General features: G+C 41.7%; 1 protein-coding gene across 11 annotated transcripts in view; it reads left to right on the top strand.

Annotated features, from left to right (window-relative positions):
- Nucleotides 1–18,450, top strand: part of LOC129775605 (apoptosis-resistant E3 ubiquitin protein ligase 1) — a 125,450-nt gene extending 107,000 nt beyond the window's left edge. For 9 of the 11 annotated variants that reach the window (XM_055780535.1, XM_055780538.1, XM_055780543.1 and 6 more), the window contains 7 exons: nt 8,247–9,453; nt 9,510–9,719; nt 9,808–9,958; nt 10,021–10,634; nt 10,701–10,895; nt 10,958–11,025; nt 16,146–18,450. In XM_055780535.1, the coding sequence (XP_055636510.1) occupies nt 8,247–9,453; nt 9,510–9,719; nt 9,808–9,958; nt 10,021–10,634; nt 10,701–10,895; nt 10,958–11,025; nt 16,146–16,248 (2,548 nt within the window). In that variant the 3' untranslated portion in view covers nt 16,249–18,450. The remainder of the gene's footprint in view (nt 1–8,246; nt 9,454–9,509; nt 9,720–9,807; nt 9,959–10,020; nt 10,635–10,700; nt 10,896–10,957; nt 11,026–16,145) is intronic. The other 2 variants (XM_055780536.1, XM_055780545.1) reach the window with 1 other exon arrangement.
- Nucleotides 18,451–18,659: the final 209 nt, after the last annotated feature.

The following is an 18,659-nucleotide window of genomic DNA, read 5'->3' as shown; positions in this document are numbered from 1 at the left end:
ACGCGTCAGGTATTATATTTACGTTGACAGGCACAAAAAAGTTCGGTTTTTTTTTGGGGAAGGGGTTTTATTGTCGCATTTGTACCACATTGTTACGATAATTTCTATCTGGAAGAGAGTGTTGGGAATGAATGTGACTTTTTTATTTAGTGAAATATTATGATCTTCACAGTGAGGTGCAAATGTAGATGATTCTAGTGATTCTAGAACCACGCTAGAAAAACATTCCCTTTTCATGAATGATATACCATGAACCCCTCGTTTCTTATAACGTGTGGTACCCGAGACTGGGTGATTTCCTTTTATGTTGAACATTTTTTCGCCTTGGATGTATTTGGATTTAGTTGGTAAATGACTGGACTAAGCGTACCATCGGTACCTTCGCGTCCCTGCAGGCATAAAATAGACCCCAGTCGTGGTCCTTGGCTTCCTGTTCAGTAACTCCTATCCCTACCTCCCCGTGGTGCCGGCTGGGGATCTTGGTCGTATGCTGACAGGGAAGGGGGCCTGTCCGAGCGTCTGTTCACCATGGAGGTGCGGCTCAAAACAGCGTCTGATACCCATGTCAGGGGCGGCTGATCACTGTCTTCGAGCCAGCGGGGACTCTAAAAAGAGCTGTGCACGCCGCTCTTCCGGCGAGAAAGGGTGTAGGCCCTGCAAGCCATCCGTAAAAGTGAAACACACAGGAAAATTCACAAAGAAATTCGAGACAAGACAATCGGACCAGACCAACACAAAGAACACGGACTAGAGATTAGAAAATCAAAACATGGAACTGCAAGTCTTTCAACTTCCTCGCGAGTACCCGAATTCTTTCGGAAATATTGAGAGCCCGAAATTTCAACATCGTAGCGCTGCAGGAGGTGTGCTGGAAAGGTTCGATGGTGCGATCGTTCCAAGGTGGATATACCATCTGCCAGAGCTGCGGCAATAAACACGAGCTGGGTACAGCTTTCATCGTGATGGGGGAGATGCAGAAACGGCTGGTGGCCGATCAACGAAAGAATGTGTAGATTGAGGATGCGAGACCACTTCTTCAATATCAGCCTTATTAATGTCCACAGCCCTCATCTAGCTAGCACCGATGACGACAAGGAAGAATTCTACGCGCAGCTAGAGCGTGAATACGGTCGCTGCCCAAAACATGACATCAAAATAGTCATCGGTGATTTGAACGCTCAGGTCGGCCAAGAAGGGGAGTTCAGGTCGGTAATTGGTAGGTTTAGCGCCCATCAGAGAACCAATGAAAACGGCCTAAGACTTATCAACATCGCTGCCTCCAAGAACATGGCCATAGGTAGCACCTTCTTCCAGCATAGCCTCCAATACTTTTACACAGCAAACAGAAACACAAATTGACCACGTTTTGATCGACGGTCGGCATTTCTCAGGTATCATCGACGTCAGAACCTATCGTGGCGCTTACATCGATTCAGACCACTACCTGGTGATGGTCAAACTGCGTTCTAAACTGTCAGTCGTCAATAACATAAGACACCACCGCTCATCACGGTTCAACCTACGACGACTACTGAAGCCGAACGATGCTGCAACATACTCGCAGCGTTTCAAAGCTACGTTACCGAAGGGAAGACGAACTGGATGCTACTTCCCTCGATGAATGCTGGAACACCTTGAAAGCAGCAATTAGCAAAACAGCAGAGACCGTCATCGGGTATGGACAACGAGGACAACGGAACGAATAGTTTGACGTGCCTACTATGGGCTCCGAAAATCCTTAAGGGGGTATTCTAGTGTAGAGACACGAATTTCGGACGTTTTTTCGAACTCCGTAAAAATAAAACAAAGAATATTTTTACTATCCATTATATCATTATTCGTTTATCTATCTTTCAACAATAAAACAAAAATAGGACGGAAAAAAAATATTCATAATTAGAATAGTTACATGCTGGTGAAGTGAGGGTGTTCAAAAAAAGTTGTGCCATGGCGTACACGATTCCGCTTTTCGCCACTCTTCCTTAAGTCCGATTGAGCTGATATTTGGCATAGGATGTTTTATCGAGGTGGTGAACATTGTTTATAGGGTAACTTTTTGAAATTTTAGGGTCGATTTTTTCTAATACAATTATTGGCACGTACGTACGTGCGTGCTTTAAAACCCGTACGTAAAAATAGTGCATCTTCTCTACGCTGAATTCCCATTTGTATCTGCTCCCGTGTGCATTGGCCCTGTCACGATGCAACAATCGCGTAATTTTTATGCTGTGATTTTTGGTGGTGCAAATGATACAACCGTAATGATAAATATAAACAAGGAGGGCAGATAGCGGGAATGCGCTAGGGTATTAGTAATGAATCCCTGCTGAGGCAAATATTCAGTCTTTTTCCAAGCAGTTAACATTGTTTGTTTTCCGTCATCATAAGGGCTTCGTTGATGGCTTTGATATTGCATCAATTTATGCTAACGTTATGGCAAAGCAGGCGTTAAGGTTGTGCGCCAAAAATTTTTTTGGGGAATTCCAAGCATCTTGAATGTCGTACTGGAATGTTATTCATGTGCCAGTCGCAAAACTGCCATCAACTAGGATTGCATTTGCGCTAATCTTGATAATAATGAAGCAATGCTACTGTTTTCGAGGTTGTTGATATTAACAAAAAGAGTTTATTTCGCTTGTTTAGTCACCAAGAAAGTAAATGTCGTTCTGGAATTTTGTATGTGATTAGGTTTCGCTCGCCAGTAGCAAAACTTCCTCCACTAATGGTGACAGTTGCGCTTATCTCGAGCATGAGAAAGTAATGCAACTTTATCCGAGGTCAGTAATATTAACAGAAGTGTTTCTTTTGAGAATAGCGCAAAATGATGAGAAGTGTTTATATTCCCAGTAGTTTCAAGCCACCAATGTATGGCTCTGTATGCATGCTATGGCGAATGCTTGTTTGGCGCTTTGTTTACGTTGTACGAACGATGCCTAGAGGTGAGATTCCACTGAGGCAATACTAAATAACATGTAGCATGATATTTGATACCTGCAAGTGTTGTCATTGTTGTTGTTTCCATGCGGTGCCAAAGATGATGTAGTTATGAGATGTGGAATAATGTTACTGGTGCAACAGGTATATAATCGACATTATAGAATAATATCCGAAGTTATAAACAAGCAACTTATATAAAATAAATCAACAATGCGGTCGTATCTTGGACACAACCTCCTATAATTTTTTTTTGACAACGGAACCCGAACAAAATATTCATTAAAAAATACCGTCAGTTATACTACATTGCGGATGCAAAGTTTCAAACGGTCTATGCACCATTGAAGAAGATAAAGAGATCCCTCAATGGGTTGATATACATTCTGTCAAATATAAGGTTGAGGAAAAAGAAATCCACTATTCTCTCGATAGATGGCTGCCGTGATGGATATCTCGTATAATATCGATCAAACAATTTCAAGATTATGCTCTTTTTCAAGACATTTCACACAAAAAATCTTTCGCAGTTTTTGGTTTATCCCATTCAGTTGTGAGTTACAGGGTGTTGACAATCGAAGTCAAAATAAGAGAAAATTCGGCACATTTTACCTTTCATCAAATCAGGCCGCTGTACAATTTACTGCCAGAAAAGCACATGATTTTCTCTCATGGCAGCTCGAAATCTTCTCGATACAGTTTTATGGGCCTACCACAAGGCTCCTGCCTAAGCCCCCTCTTGTATAGTTTTTACGTCAATGATATGGATGATTGTCTAACTAGAAACTGCACGCTGAGACAACTTGCAGACGATGGAGTTATTTCCATCACGGGTACTAATCCCGTCGTTCTGCAAAAGTCGTTGCAAGATACCCTGAACAATCTGTTCACGTGGGCCCTCAAGCTGGGTATCGAATTCTCTACGGAGAAAACTGAAATGGTCATTTTTTCGAGGAAGCACGAACCCGCCCAATTCCAGCTTCACCTATCCGCCAAAACGATCCAACACTCTATGTTTTTCATATACCTGGGTGTATATTTTGATTCTAAGTGTACCTGGGGGAGACATATTGCGTATTTGAAACAGAAATGCCCGCAAAGAATCAATTTTCTCCAAACAATTACCGGAACATGGTGGGGTGCCCATCCAGGAGACCTCATTCAGTTATACAAAACAACGATATTATCAGTGTTAGAATATGGCAGTTTTTGCTTCCGATCAGCTGCCAGGATTTATATTCTCAAGCTGGAGAGAATACAATATCGTTGCTTGCGTATAGCCATGGGGTGTTTGCATTCGACACATACGATGAGTCTCGAAGTTTTGGCAGGAGTACCCCTGCTTACTCTTCGGTTCACAGAATTATCCTACAGATTTCTCATCCGTTGCAAGATCATGAATCCATTGGTAATTGATAACTTCGAAAATCTACTCCAACTGACTCCTCAGTCAAGTTTTATGTCTTTATACCATGAGCACCTTACACACGACGTGTGTAAGGTACCTCCAACCAAGTTTGCTTCCCATACTTCTGCAATTCCTCTGTCATTTTTGATCTGTCCATGCGACAAAAAATCCATGGAATCCCAGATCACCTACGCTCCGATTCTATTCAGCCGATATTTTCGGCAGAATATGGGAAAGTTGGATCTGATAAAATGTTCTTTACTGACGGTTCATTCATAAACGGGTCCACTGGCTTCGGCATCTTCAATGAAAATTCCAGTGCCTCTTTCAAACTCAAAGATCCTTGTTCCGTGTATGTCGCTGAACTGGGTGCGATATACTACGCACTAGGGATCATTGAAACATTGCCCATCGACCACTATTTTATTTTTTCAGACAGTCTCAGCTCAATAGAGGCAATCCGCTCAATGAAAGTTGATAAACGCTCATCTTATTTCCTAACAAGAATAAGACAACTATTGAGTGTTTTGGTCAAAAAATTATTCAAGATTACCTTAGCATGGGTTCCCTCTCATTGCTCGATTCCGGGGAATGAGAAAGCGGACTCGCTAGCTAAGGTGGGCGCTTTAGAAGGCACACTTTTTGAAAGGAAAATTGCTTATAATGAATTTTTCCACATTCCTCGTCAGTATACGCTCGTAAGTTGGCAGCGCATGTGGAGTGAAGATGAGTTCGGTCGTTGGTTACACACGATTATCCCTAAGGTCTCGACGAGTGCATGGTTCAAGGGATTGAATGTAGGTCGTGATTTCATTCGCGTGATATCTCGGCTTATGTCCAATCACTACAACCTAAACGCGCATCTCTATCGTATTGGGCTCGCAGCAAACAATCTTTGTGATTGTGGCGATGGCTACCACGACATCGAGCATGTTGTCTGGTCGTGTATCCGGTTCCATGCTGCTCGCTCTCAGCTCTATAGAGCACTGAGAGCACAAGGCAGACAATCGGATATCCCCGTCCGGGATATCTTAGGTAGCCGTGATCCTGATCTTCTGCTTCATCTATACCTGTTCCTCAGAAACGCCGATGTCAACGTTTAATGATGTTTCCTTCGTTGTGTCCCCGTTTCATATCCCTCCTATCCGATCGATAAACTTTTACTTAGTCGCGGCAATACATACATACACTCTTTACAGATGCACGGGCCGAAGGTTGTGCAGTCCACTGATGATTCAACAAGAGCCAAAGGTTGTACCGCTCATGACAACTCTACACGAGCTGATGATTGCGCCGGCTAGTGACCATTCTATCCTGGATTCCTCGAGTCGAGAAAGACGCACCACGCTAGATATGGGGTACAGACTAGGGGGGCGTTGCTGATTAATGGTCAGCTGCATCCCAATAGGAAGTATCCCGTGTCGGGCACACGTACAGAGCATCGAAGACTGCGACATACCAATTATGAGAACACTTGTAATACTAACCTCGAGTCAACCGCGAGTAATCGGTTACATATTACTAACATAGTCTAAGCAAACATTGTCAAAATATTGAACTCCCGGCCCCGTTAGGCTGACGCCATATGAGCCTTAATAAAATATATATTTTGGATGAAAAAAAAAAAAGCCAGGCCGCTCAAATTGTGAAAGATGTTTACTGTGCCGATATTGTAACAGCTAATTACGTGCAATTTTGGTTTCGTCGATTCCATTCAGGTATTTTAGATGTTGAAGATGCACCCCGCACAGGCAGGTCCGGCGTCCAAAATGGCGATAAAATCACTGTCGTAGCACCCTGTAGCGCCCTGAAGCTGAAGGTCGGCCATAGAACAGTTCTGAACTATTTGCGCAAAGCTGGATTCAAAAAGAAGCTTTGCTTGGGTGCTACACCAATTAACACCAAAAAAACATGATGGACCGAATTTCCATCTGCGAAGCCTTGGCCAAACGGAATCAAATCGACCCATTTCTTAAACGGATGGTGACTCGGGATCAAAAATGGGTCACATACGACAAAATTGTGCGAAGACGATCGTGGCCAAAGCATGGTGAAGCAGCTCAAACGGTGACCAAACCAGGACTAAGAGCCAAGAAAGGCTACTGTGTATTTGGTGAGATTTGAAAGGAATCATTTATTATGAGTTGCTTCCATATAGCCAAATACAAAATTCAGATTTTTACTGTTAATTACTGGACCGTTTGAAGCTAGCGATTAACCAGAAACGACTAGAATTGATGACCAGAAGAAATGTTATGTTCAATAACAAGTTACCTTTTTTGCTCGGCGATTTTTGATATGGATATTGGTCAAATACATTGTGTAAAATTTTGTGTTGCGAACAAAATTTATTTTGCCAAAATGTTGAAAGAGAGTGAACGTTTGAGAGTGGAAATTTGTCGCAAATGGTCAGATTTGTGGAAGGTTAACATATGTATTTTGCACCACGATGGTGCACCAGCTCATCTGTTACCGCGATCAAGTACTTTTTCGGATGTGGGAATCAGCACCTACGATTGTTGGGATTAGTCCAAGAAATGTTGGGCATTCATTGCTCCACCAGTTATTTGTATAAACGAAACGATGATTCGGTGTGATGTGTATAAGATTTGATGCGATACTGATTCTATTGCTAGCTTCTGTCTATCTTCTAAGTAAAGAGAGCATGTGAACCAAGATGATGCGATAGCTCTCTTTGGATAGTGGGCGGTACTGTGATAAAAATGTCTACATTCACGTTTTGCGTGAAAATCATCGATCGATCATTGTGAACGAATTCTTGAACAAAAATGGCTCGAATATGATTCAATAAGCACCATACTCTCCAGATATGGCCCCGTGTGACATTTTCATATTTCCGAAATGCAAATTACCGCTCCGTGGGACCCGTTTTGATAGCATTGAAGACATGAAAACTAATTCGCTGCGTGAACTGAAAGCAATTATTCAGATTATTCATTGGAAAAAGTGTATTGCTTCGGAAGAGGCCTATTTTGAAGGCGCCCTAGTAAGAATAATAATAATAATAATAATAATAATAAGCCGAAACAAAAGGATTCAGAGTATGGCGTACATTGGCTACCATATTAACAGAACGATCAAAATAGACCATACCGATTTAAAAATGTTTGCGGAATGAACAGAAGCGCTACATAGTCTTCTACAGTGCGTTGATGACTTCAGTTCCGATGGAACTTAGAATCAAGGAATGTAAATCAGTATAGCTCCACCGTGAGCGAGAAGTAGAGACTGGAAGATTCCGCAAAAACGAGAGGGAGGCTATTCAATATTTTTTGGAAGGCAAATCCAATAATACCTGAGGTTTCTGCAATTGAAAGGTATTTGTCACACATAAATCAAGAAGGAACTCCTGGAACAATTCATGATTAGAGTCAACCGGGTTTTGAAAACAAACCTTTGTGGCAACAAAAAATAAAAACCGTCAACACATTTACCGTACCCTTATTCACGCAGAAAGAGAGACATAGCCGACTGTGGAACGCTAGCCGAATCGGCTTATGTCAACCGTCACAACTCGATTACCAAGATTCTTCATCAACAGCTAGCATCAACACGCAACTATGTAAATCGGTTGGTACCCTACCATAAGTATGTTCCGGATTCGGTTTTGGAGAATAGCAGCTACAAACCATCTAAACGCCCTGATAATTTGGTCTAAGATAAAAAAAAAGGAAAGGTATTGCAATGTCCAATCCGCTTTTGTCTTCCAAGACGCCCGAGGGTAGGTGAAAATCCCAGCTCAATGCTGAGATGTGCCATAACTCTGTAATAATAATAAAAAATTAAATAAATGTTGATGATAAATAATGTATTCGCTTTGGAAACAAAAATTATAACAATGAGCTTCGAAGTGAATTTTACAAATAATCCCTTTTCATTCCAGACTGGTCTCCATCGAGGTCTCATCCCTGGAGGACGTCTACTGGCTGGAGGATTCCCGAGCCAGTCAGATACTGGGAAAAGATTGGCCAGTGTGGTCCCAAGCGCGACAGAAACTTCCAACGTCCAAGTCAAATCTGGAAGCTCTCAAGGCGGATCTGTGGTCTACCGTGGTAAAATCCAGTCAGCACCAAGACGCCTGGACATGGGGCGGAATGTTGGTGGTATCGGTGTCCGTTGCTGGACTGGTAACGCTGGCAGCCATGACACAGCCTTCACTAGCGCCAGAGGCGCGGCATTCCTTGTTGCAATATGTGACCGGTAAATATCTACTTCCGGCCAACTGTAAAGTGCACTGGGACTGGCAGGATCCAGCAGTGGTCGGAGGAACCATGTGCTTCTCGGTGCGATTCTACCAGCGAAACGGTCAGACGTATCCCATCTGCGATACGGATCAGTTCTTCGTAGAGGTAACAGAGGGGACCCGCAAAATTATCACTCTCAGTGAACTCGGCTCGCCGACCGATCCGAACAGCGGAAACATCGCTAAGGTCAAGTTTACCGTACGCACAGCTGGTCAGTACAAGATATCGGTTTTGATCGGCCAAAGCCATATCGCAGGCAGTCCGTTTTTGAAAACCTTCATTCCTGGACCGATGGATGCTCGCCGATCGCGACTTATTCGACCTGCGAGTACGGTTGTGTGCTGCGCCGGGGCCCCGACATCCCTACACATTGAACCACGTGACGAACACGGAAACATATGTCAATTCACAGCGGAGTGTGATCCTGTCAAGGGCTATCAAATTGACATTACTGATTTGTACGGCAAGCAGTGCGATAAGTACTCCAACGCAATCACCCTTTCCTACGACAAAGTTAATGCGAGGATAAGTCTGACTGCCCTGTTCCCGGCGCCGATTTGTCTCCGGGCGGTCATTAGTTATGAGAACCATCCAATCCCGAATGGGGACTTTGATATAATCGTTTTAAGCAGCAGCGATACAACGCTGGTGCATAAAAATATTGCTTCTAGGAAGCACAATATTTGCTACGAGGCAAAACTGTTTGGTGTCTACGGTCAACAGCGTTGGACGAAACCAAGGAAAGTGTTATGCTACGTGGGACCAAAACAGGTCACTATCAAGGAGATGATCCTCAAGATAATACCCAAACGAATCGCCACGTTTCGGTTGTGTCCTTCGACTAAGGTAAGGTTCGAAGATTAGTCTACTAATGCCAATGCTAATTTTTCATCTCATTCCAGTTCCAATTTCTGCCTCCGTCCAACATCCAAATCAACAACAACCACGGAGCGATCTTCATCATCGACGATGGCTGCCAACCTAAGATCGAGTTAGCTTCGAAGGAGCGCAACGTGATCGCGGCCACATTCACACACTTCCTGCTGAAAAACATCGGTGGATCCGAGACGTTCAAAGACAAGCAAGACTTTTTCTACCACGAAGTGAGACTCGTACGCTAAACCTGTCCTTAAGTGCCCCGAAATGCTTATTGGTTTTCATTTCTTGTTTTTCTTCTTTCACACAAACGCATATTCACAGGTACGAAAGTTCCATTCCAACTATTACCACGAGAAGATCTCGCTGAAGGTGCAACGGGACAAAATCCTGGAGTCGAGCATGAAGGCCACCAAGCATTTCTCCGTGTCCGATTGGTGCGGAAACTTCGAAGTCACGTTCCAAGGAGAGCAGGGTAAGTGTTTTGGTGATACTTCCCCCGAAATCAATTTGTATAAAAAGCCAGAGCGATTCTAGGTATCGATTGGGGTGGTCTTCGAAGGGAATGGTTTGAACTCATCTGCAGTGCCCTGTTCGACGCACGGGGTGGCCTGTTCTGTACATTCCATGACAAAAGACAAGCCCTGGTTCACCCGAATCCAAACCGGCCGCCACATTTGAAGCTGAAGCACTTTGAGTTCGCCGGCAAAGTGGTTGGAAAGTGTCTTTACGAGAGTGCCCTCGGAGGAACCTATCGGCAACTGGTTCGGGCGCGATTCTCCCGCTCGTTTCTAGCGCAGCTGATCGGCCTGCGGGTACATTACAAGTACTTTGAGCAGGACGATCCGGACCTTTATCTCTCGAAGATAAAGTACATCCTCGATACGGATTTGGACACCAGTGAAAATTTGGAGCTGTACTTTGTAGAGGAAATTTATGACACGAGTGGTCAGCTGCTGAAGACCGTAGAGCTCATTCCTAACGGGTCCAAAACGAGAGTAACGAACGCGACAAAAAGTCAGTATTTGGATGCCTTGGCGCAACAGCGGCTATGTAATAACGTCCGGGAAGAGATCGATAGCTTCTTGAAGGGACTTAACGGAATCATTCCGGACAATTTATTGAGCATTTTCGATGAGAATGAGTTGGAGGTAAGAAATGTTCAGATATTATGTTCCTTAAATTGGAGGAAATAACGGAGGATTATTTCCTTGTAGCTTTTGTTGTGTGGCACCGGAGAGTACTCAATCGCAGATTTTCGAGCTAATCATATTGTGAACGGAGGATCACCCGAGTTCCGACGAGTTCTGGGGTGGTTTTGGGCCGCTGTAGGAAACTTCTCGCAAACTGAAATGGCACGGTTGTTGCAGTTTACCACAGGATGTTCTCAACTGCCACCGGGTGGTTTTCAGGTCTGATTTTTGCGGTCAGTTCGTCAAAGAGTAGCATTGTGAACATTTTCTTTTTGTTGTAGGAACTCAATCCAAGATTTCAGCTCACCGCGGCTCCAACGTTTGGGAATTTGCCCACAGCGCACACATGGTAAATAGTTCGTATTGTTGTGAAGCTTCAACTTTTAAGGATGTTTATGAGTTTGTTTAGGAGCGTATAATAAGGTGCGTTTCCATTAGGAAGAACTTACAAGATTCAAGACGAACATACTTTATTTACATCGTAGAACATATCCCCACTAGTTGAATACTAGTTTACGCTTTACGTTACATTGATAAGCGAATGAGACACAAAAAAAATCTCATGACGCAGCCTCTCTAACTGAAATTTGAGTGATGAGATATGATGTTTCTATTCTAAGATAATTCCCAACCCCGTTCTAGGCGACCATGTTTTTGGTGCCAACATCAACTGAGATGTATGCGCACATTTGGAGAGTATAGGCGGTAGCAGGACCCTGGTAATTCTTCAAAGACGATTCAGAATATTCTCCGCCTCCGTTCTTTCGAATTACTTTCTGGCACAACTTCCTGGTCTTTCGAGACCTCGCACCCTACTCGATAAAACATTGTACTCCAAGTCGCAAATCATACTCACCGAGAGCAGAGCGAACGCCATTGCCTGTTTCTGATACCACTTTTGTGATTCCTGTACCGTTCGACTCAATTTTGTTCTCATCGGTTGAACAAATTTTTCTCGCTAGTCATGTGATACGTAGCACTGGAGTCCAATTACCACCGGCTTTCAATAGAGTTCATCACAGCCATCAGACACATATCCATCCCATTCGGCTCTTTAATAGCAAGATTTGCCTTTCTATCCCCCAAATTTTTCTCGAATTTACCGTTCCAAATATACAATAAACCTTCGAAGTCCGAGTTGTCGACAGATGTCCACAAATCCGCACAAATCCCGTGTTACACTGGGCCCATAGATTACTAGGCTGTACTCGCAGAGGAATTATATAACCGGAATGATTATCTTACAAGAATAGAATAATGACCGCGCATTGACAGCATTGGGCTGCCTACCTCTTTTCTGCGCTAACAAGTTTGGCCGAGTGGGTATTCGGCAATTTCCTGAAACTTCCTGAAACTGTCTGGAAAACTCGGTTCAATCGATGTCAAGCACTGGGAAATCGAAAAGATCTCCTGATATTCTTAGAATTTGGTCGTACCCTAATTCGACTTCAAAACAACCGATCTTTTTACGATACGTTTTCCAAGAAGTACGATAGGTAACTGCTCACCCCAATTATCCTTCCTTATAGCAAATCAGCCTCCATATGGTCGGCCGAACATCACTGCAGTTGTATGATTACGTTTGCATTAAAAAATGAACATTTTTCGGATGGTGCTAAAAAAACAAAGACAGATAATTGAGTTTGATAAATTTCCCATGGAAGGTAATTATATTAGCTTCCTTGCAAAACAATTCTACGCTCTGGTGCGCTGCCTTCCGGGAGTTAACCGGAACGTAGATTTTACACTTCAGGTTTGCCCAGAAATTCTCGATGGGACGCAGCTGACGAACGTTAGGAGGGTTCACTGACTTGGGTACCATTGGGAGCCGCTCCATCTCCTCTAACAATCGCTTCGAGTAGTGAGCCGACGCCAGATCTGAGCAGAACACCAAGTCTTCGCCCTTATGGTATTTCTTGATGAACGACGCAACTTCGGCAGGAACTTTGTACTATAAATTTCCCCGTTCACGGCCAGTCCGGAGCTAAAGAAGAGCGTCTTTGACATCCCCTTCTCGCTGATTGTCAACCACAGCAGCACCTTCTTGGGAAACTTGGTGAGTGAAATAAACTTCACTTCGGAGCTCACTCCCTTCGTGGGGGAAGTAAAAAACAAAGTGCCCTGCCAGTCGATGCCATCCATGGTGAGATAGGTCTCGTCGTACATCACCGACGCCACGTCGCGATTCGCCGAGAAAATCGACTTGATCATCTTATTCAGCCGCTGTCGCTGCGTCACAGCCTGCAGCTCCGAGATCAGTGGATGGTACTTTCGTTTCCTGACATGATGTAGCCACTTTTCCCTCGATCTTCCTCTTCAGCATCCTTTGGAGCTTCTTGTCACTCAGAGTCGTCGGCCGACCGGAACCGGGCTTTCTTTCGATGCTCTGATTGTTGTCCAATAGTGCCAAGATGTTGTAGATGCCGGAACGGGCGTATCCGGCATCCACAAAATACCGCTAGATGTCCGTTTTCGACGCGGCGGGGTACCGTTCTTTGAACGCGCACACTTCTGGATGGAGCAGCTTCACTGTTTTCGCCATCACGGTTAGAGTTCGACAGATAGAGCTATCAGTTTTTTTTTTCTACTGACTCATGGGTTACTATGATTGATGCTGCATGGGTAGTTTCGTCAGTGCGTGTGAAGGTAAACCCATGAAAAATCGGCAATTTTTGTCCATTTTTTAAATGTAAACGTTACTCCTTCTGTTCTTCCATTGTTCAGCAGACCGGACAGTGGAGACAGTTGATATGATCATTGTTGTGTTATTAGCAGAACAACCCGAAGTTTATTACAGAGCAGAGCAGTATGGATGAATCGATCTCCATCGCTGATGATTGTTGTGTTGACGTAGTTATTCTATAACAACACAAAGATGGTCAATTGAGGGCCCAGAGATTTGAACTCTGGATCGATCATTTAGTAAACGAACGCGCAAACAATGTGACTACGGAGACCCCCATATTTTTGTGATGAAAATCATCATTTTCTTCAAGATTCACCAGAGACCAATCGGAGAAGTTTCGGCGCTTCATATGGTCATGTGGCTTTAGTTCTTGCTTGGTGCGGGGCGGCTTCTCGTTGGCACGGAACATCCAACAATGAAAATATAGACTCAAATTGGTCACTAAACTATGCACAGCCTGCCGACTGGGACGGTTATTACGGCCGAAAATTGGGATAAACACTCTTCAAGTTGCAACCACGAACTTCGAATTTCGGTAGTAATTTTTAATAATTATCAAGCGTTGCTCTTTCGCGTACTTCACCATGATGAAAATGGTGATTTTGTCTAATGTTTTGATATTGACAGATCATTAAAATGTTTTAAGGGTTCGTTCACACGAAGACACAAAACTATCAAGTCGCTAATGGATGACCCTACACTATTGGTGGAATTGACAAACCACACACAACAATGGGACTAAACGGCCTTTCTCAGGCGCACCAAATGATTATCAAAGAGTTTAATAATGGAATGGTTCAAACATATTCAAAATCAATATTGCTGCAACGGTCTAATGTAATAATACTTCAACTATGCGATCATGTCTCCAACACAATCTCCATGTAACCTTTTTATGTATTCTATCGACTGAAAATGGGTTTATTGAAGCGATTATTAGAGTTTTGGGATATGAAAAAAGTCAACCGGAGCCATATCAGGTGAATTCGATGATATTTATTAAATTTTTGACCTGGAACTCGTCCTCAATTGTGTGTTGCAAAATCCTTGTTGAGTATCCTTATTACAATTCCTTTGCCATACATTTGTTCATTCAATCGCCATATAATCTTTCGGAGCTGGTTGAGGAACACTCCCAAACAGTCGTGTAAAATGATACGAATTTATTAGTGAGGCAGAGGAAGTCCGATCAGTTTTTCCACCTTATCTCGACACAGAAACAACAAGCCTTCTCTAACGCAGGCGATTCCGCTCACGAAACTCCACTAAGGTAAATGATGTTGGTTTGTCCAATTTTGCTGTTTTTACGCAAACCGATGTTTCTTCATGAAAATCACAAGTAATCAAGACGAGTTTAAGTTTTGTTGAAAAGCCCCTAGTCTCTAGTTGCAAATAATACCATAAGGCGTCAAAGAGAAATTATGATCATAGTTCGTCCGAATAATGATCATGGTGCGTCCGGTTTTAGAGATCACTATTTTTGAATGAAGAAATTCGAATTTTCGAGTAGATGTTGCATTTCTCATTGCATGAGTTTACTGTCATCATGATTTAGGCTTTCTTCAGAATATTGCTTCTTTGCATTTTAATGTTGAACAGTACTTTTTTTTGTACTAAATTTATTTTCAAATGGCTCAGCAACATTAAGTAACAATGAGCTGTGTAAGAACAGTACTTAACACAGAGAAACTTTATTTCTGCTTTAAGAGATGTGAACCCGTAAAATATGCCGTAAAAATACTGTAAATCATGAAAAAGACAATTTTATTTATATGTTTGGAAACATTTGAATACCCGATTTGACACAGAGGCGCTGAACTGAAGCATTCAAAAAAGTGGACAAATCATCATTTAAGGGGGTAGTACACTATGAACATCATTAAAAGTATGTGATTTTCGCGCTTTTACACGACGATTAAATTAATTACTATGATTAATCTGATATCACAGTTTTGTTAGGTATATATTACTTAACAAACAAAAAATATATTGGTGTTAATTGGACCGTCCCCTGAATAACCGCTACTGATTTGTTGAACCCTTGCCGCCAAAACCTTGTAAACTGGTGGGAGTTCTAAAAGTTTTTCTAGTGGGCCGATTTCAACCAATGATATTTTAACTTTATTTAGGATATATTTCCTGTCATTGCACGTAGGATTTTTTTCAAAATATAAATTTTTGACGAAATGGCGACATTTTTTGTAAAAAAATTGCGTTTTTGTCTCAAAAATCGAGACAAAAACATTCACCAAAATTTTATTTTTCAAAATATCAAAAAAAAACCTTCGTCCGATGACAGGAAATTAAGTAAAGAATCTGGGAAAAACTGTTTCATCAAAATCGGATGGACCGGTCCGGAGGTAGAACTCCTACCAGTTTGCAAAACTTAGTTTCGAGAAAAACACGTTTAAAATTTTGGATCCGCGCTTCTCACGCAGAGGTTTAGGTCCACTAATTGACTTGTAACTTTGGAACGGAGCATCGGACAAACCTGGGGCAAAAACTACAGTAAAGTAGACATCCCAGAGAATATTTTAGGCCAGATTTTTTTATTTTTTCAAGTTTCCATAGTGTACCACCCCCTTAACCTACGAAATTTAAGCCAATTTTTTGTTCGACATATTTTTATCCATTGAAAAAATCACAAAATACACTTGATATAAGCTGGCAAAAATGAATCAAACGACAAACGACACTCAAAGTTTGCGTAAGTGGACAGCTTTATCGACTTTTTTATTTCTAATAGATTCTATTGAACTTTTTTCTACTTCTTTATTTCTCAGCTTTAATCAACTCTGCCTGCCGGACTACGAGTGCTACGAGCAGTTCGAAAGGGCTTTGATGTTCGCCATCAGCGAAGGCACCGAAGGGTTTGGAATGGTTTAGGCACAACTAATTAAAAAAACAGCTTGTGGAGATTCTAGAAGACCAAAAACAGACAACAACAAAACTTCAATTCTGCTATTTTGAAGCAGTTCATACAATATAAATTTGGACATCCAAAACAAAACTCCTTTTAAACTTTCGACTTAACAATTCAGTGAAAAGAATCAGTTTACCGTCTACGATATTTTTGGAAACTGATCATTTCAAAGTTAGTGCATATATAGATTGCAAAATTAGCATTTTCGCTTTGAAGTCGAGTTAATTACGTACGAACCCCCCTTCCCTTTCGAATCGGCGGATTATTCGATTTATACCTTTATGATATTATCAGGGCGACGAAACATAGGTTTTTAATGTTCGGCTGGTTGAGTCCCACACACGTTTGGTTGGCAACATCCGATCCGATAGGTGCCAAAACAGAAGGAATATGAATATCCACTAGCAGATTAAATTAAGTTTCCAAAATCGAAAAGGCGCGCGAAGTAGTTTTCTTCTGGGCTTGGGATTTTTTACGATTAGTGCCAAACAAAAAAAAACATGGAAAGAAACAAGTCGCCACCACTTTTCCAAATCATTATAACTAGAACACACGTTTATATTAGCGATGAAAGTAGAAGGAAAGGTAAAAAAAATGAAACTAAAAACGCGATAACATTCGAGATCTCATTCAAATTTGAAAAATGCGCCTTAACACTCAAAATACTAGAAATTTGGGAGTGTATTATTTGATAACAAAACAAAATCGATAAAAAAGACACAATTTACAGGCAAAGGCACAAAGACGAAAGGTGGAAGCGAAATAAGAAAACATGTGATTTGTAGATGATTAAGCGTTAGTATTAACAAATCTCATCAAATTCTCACTCGAAACGTATCAACCATTTTCTAAAAACCCATTAAACTGGAAGCTTATTCTCTATCGTTCAAATTTTTGTGGAATCGGCTATCTACACGAGGAAGACACAAAGCAACTTGAGTAAGACGTAAAAAAACACAACGAGGAAACAAAAATATAAGAAGAAAAAAAACTATTCATTCCATTCCAATGGGAAGTAGTACTCTTAGAGATAATTTCTTTGACAGTGAATTTGAAATAGAAGTAATCAAATCCTAAGCGCTAATAACTAATAACTAGAATCTGAACACAACAAACTCTGATTCTGTGATATTTCAAGAAGAAGAAAAGAACATTTGAGAACATTATCGATTGTACGTCGTTTGGATATAATTATTTTGCGCGTTTCTAGCAATACTCTCACCATTTACTATGTTCCGTTTGACATTTACGTCAGAGCTTTTACATCCTCTTTTTAGCTCGTAGGGTTGCATTAATGAAAGTAGGCGTCAGATATAAGTACATATGTTATCATGATTACTGTTATTAGGTTAGTCGCAGCGAGGAAGAGAACGTAGAGATGGACGAAACGCTAAACCATTTGTGCCATATTAAATATTTGCCCTAGCCGTTTCGAAACCTTAGCATTTTCGCCCATTCGAGAAGTGTAGAGAATTACTGATACCAACACCGTGCTCTTCGTCGTTATTATTCCTGATTTCTAGTTGCTGCTGTGCAATATCCGCAAATTCAAAGCATCGGATATCAATCATAATCTATAGCCAAATCTTTATTCCTCGAGCCTATCCAGTATTAACCCAAACGTGATTCAAACGTTCGCATTTGTTACCACGGGTTTGAATTTCGACACTCATGTTTGGATAAATCATATCAAATCAGAGTGGCTGAACCGCGGAAATGATTTAAGAATATTCAGATTTCATTTGGATCTTTTCACCGAGGAAGACGCGAATAATCACAAACCCTCATGTATGTTCAAACACACGGTACAGTAGAATTGGACAAGTTGCTGTGGTTGCGTTCATCATAGACTCAGAATGAACTAAGCTGTTCTCTCTCTACACTATTAATAATCATCGGCAAGTAACGCAAACCTGCTTCTCTTCTAATCGGTTTTTAATCCTGTTTCGGGGATAGCAATTTAGCTAACTATAGTCGACCCAATTGTTCTGAAGAGTAAAACCGAAAATAAACCAAGTATTCGTAAGTTAAAAACAATTTATAAACATTTGTTTAGGGAACAACATTCTGACAGCAGTGCATATAAAATATTCCACTGAAGAAACAATTCTTTAAATACCAATGAAAAAACCAAACAATTAAACATCCAATAATTATTCCTCAGTCAGTAGAAAAAAAAAATCAGTTTGTTATTTTTCATCATATAATATCACAAATCCTTCATAGTGTGAAACGACTTCAAGCAAACAAAAATGAGAAAGAAGAAGCGCCAAATCCTGTAGTCCGGTTCTTTCGTTAGAGAAACATTCTATTCCTTGCGCAGTTATCAGCCGACTTCACGGCCGTGACGCAATCCGAGGCCTCTCGCAAGCAA

This window comes from Toxorhynchites rutilus, chromosome 3 (assembly GCF_029784135.1).
Source record: "Toxorhynchites rutilus septentrionalis strain SRP chromosome 3, ASM2978413v1, whole genome shotgun sequence".
In the NCBI taxonomy this organism is placed as follows: Eukaryota; Metazoa; Arthropoda; class Insecta; order Diptera; family Culicidae; genus Toxorhynchites; species Toxorhynchites rutilus.
Note: the sequence above shows the minus strand (reverse complement) of the source record. Positions and strands in the feature narration are given on the sequence as shown.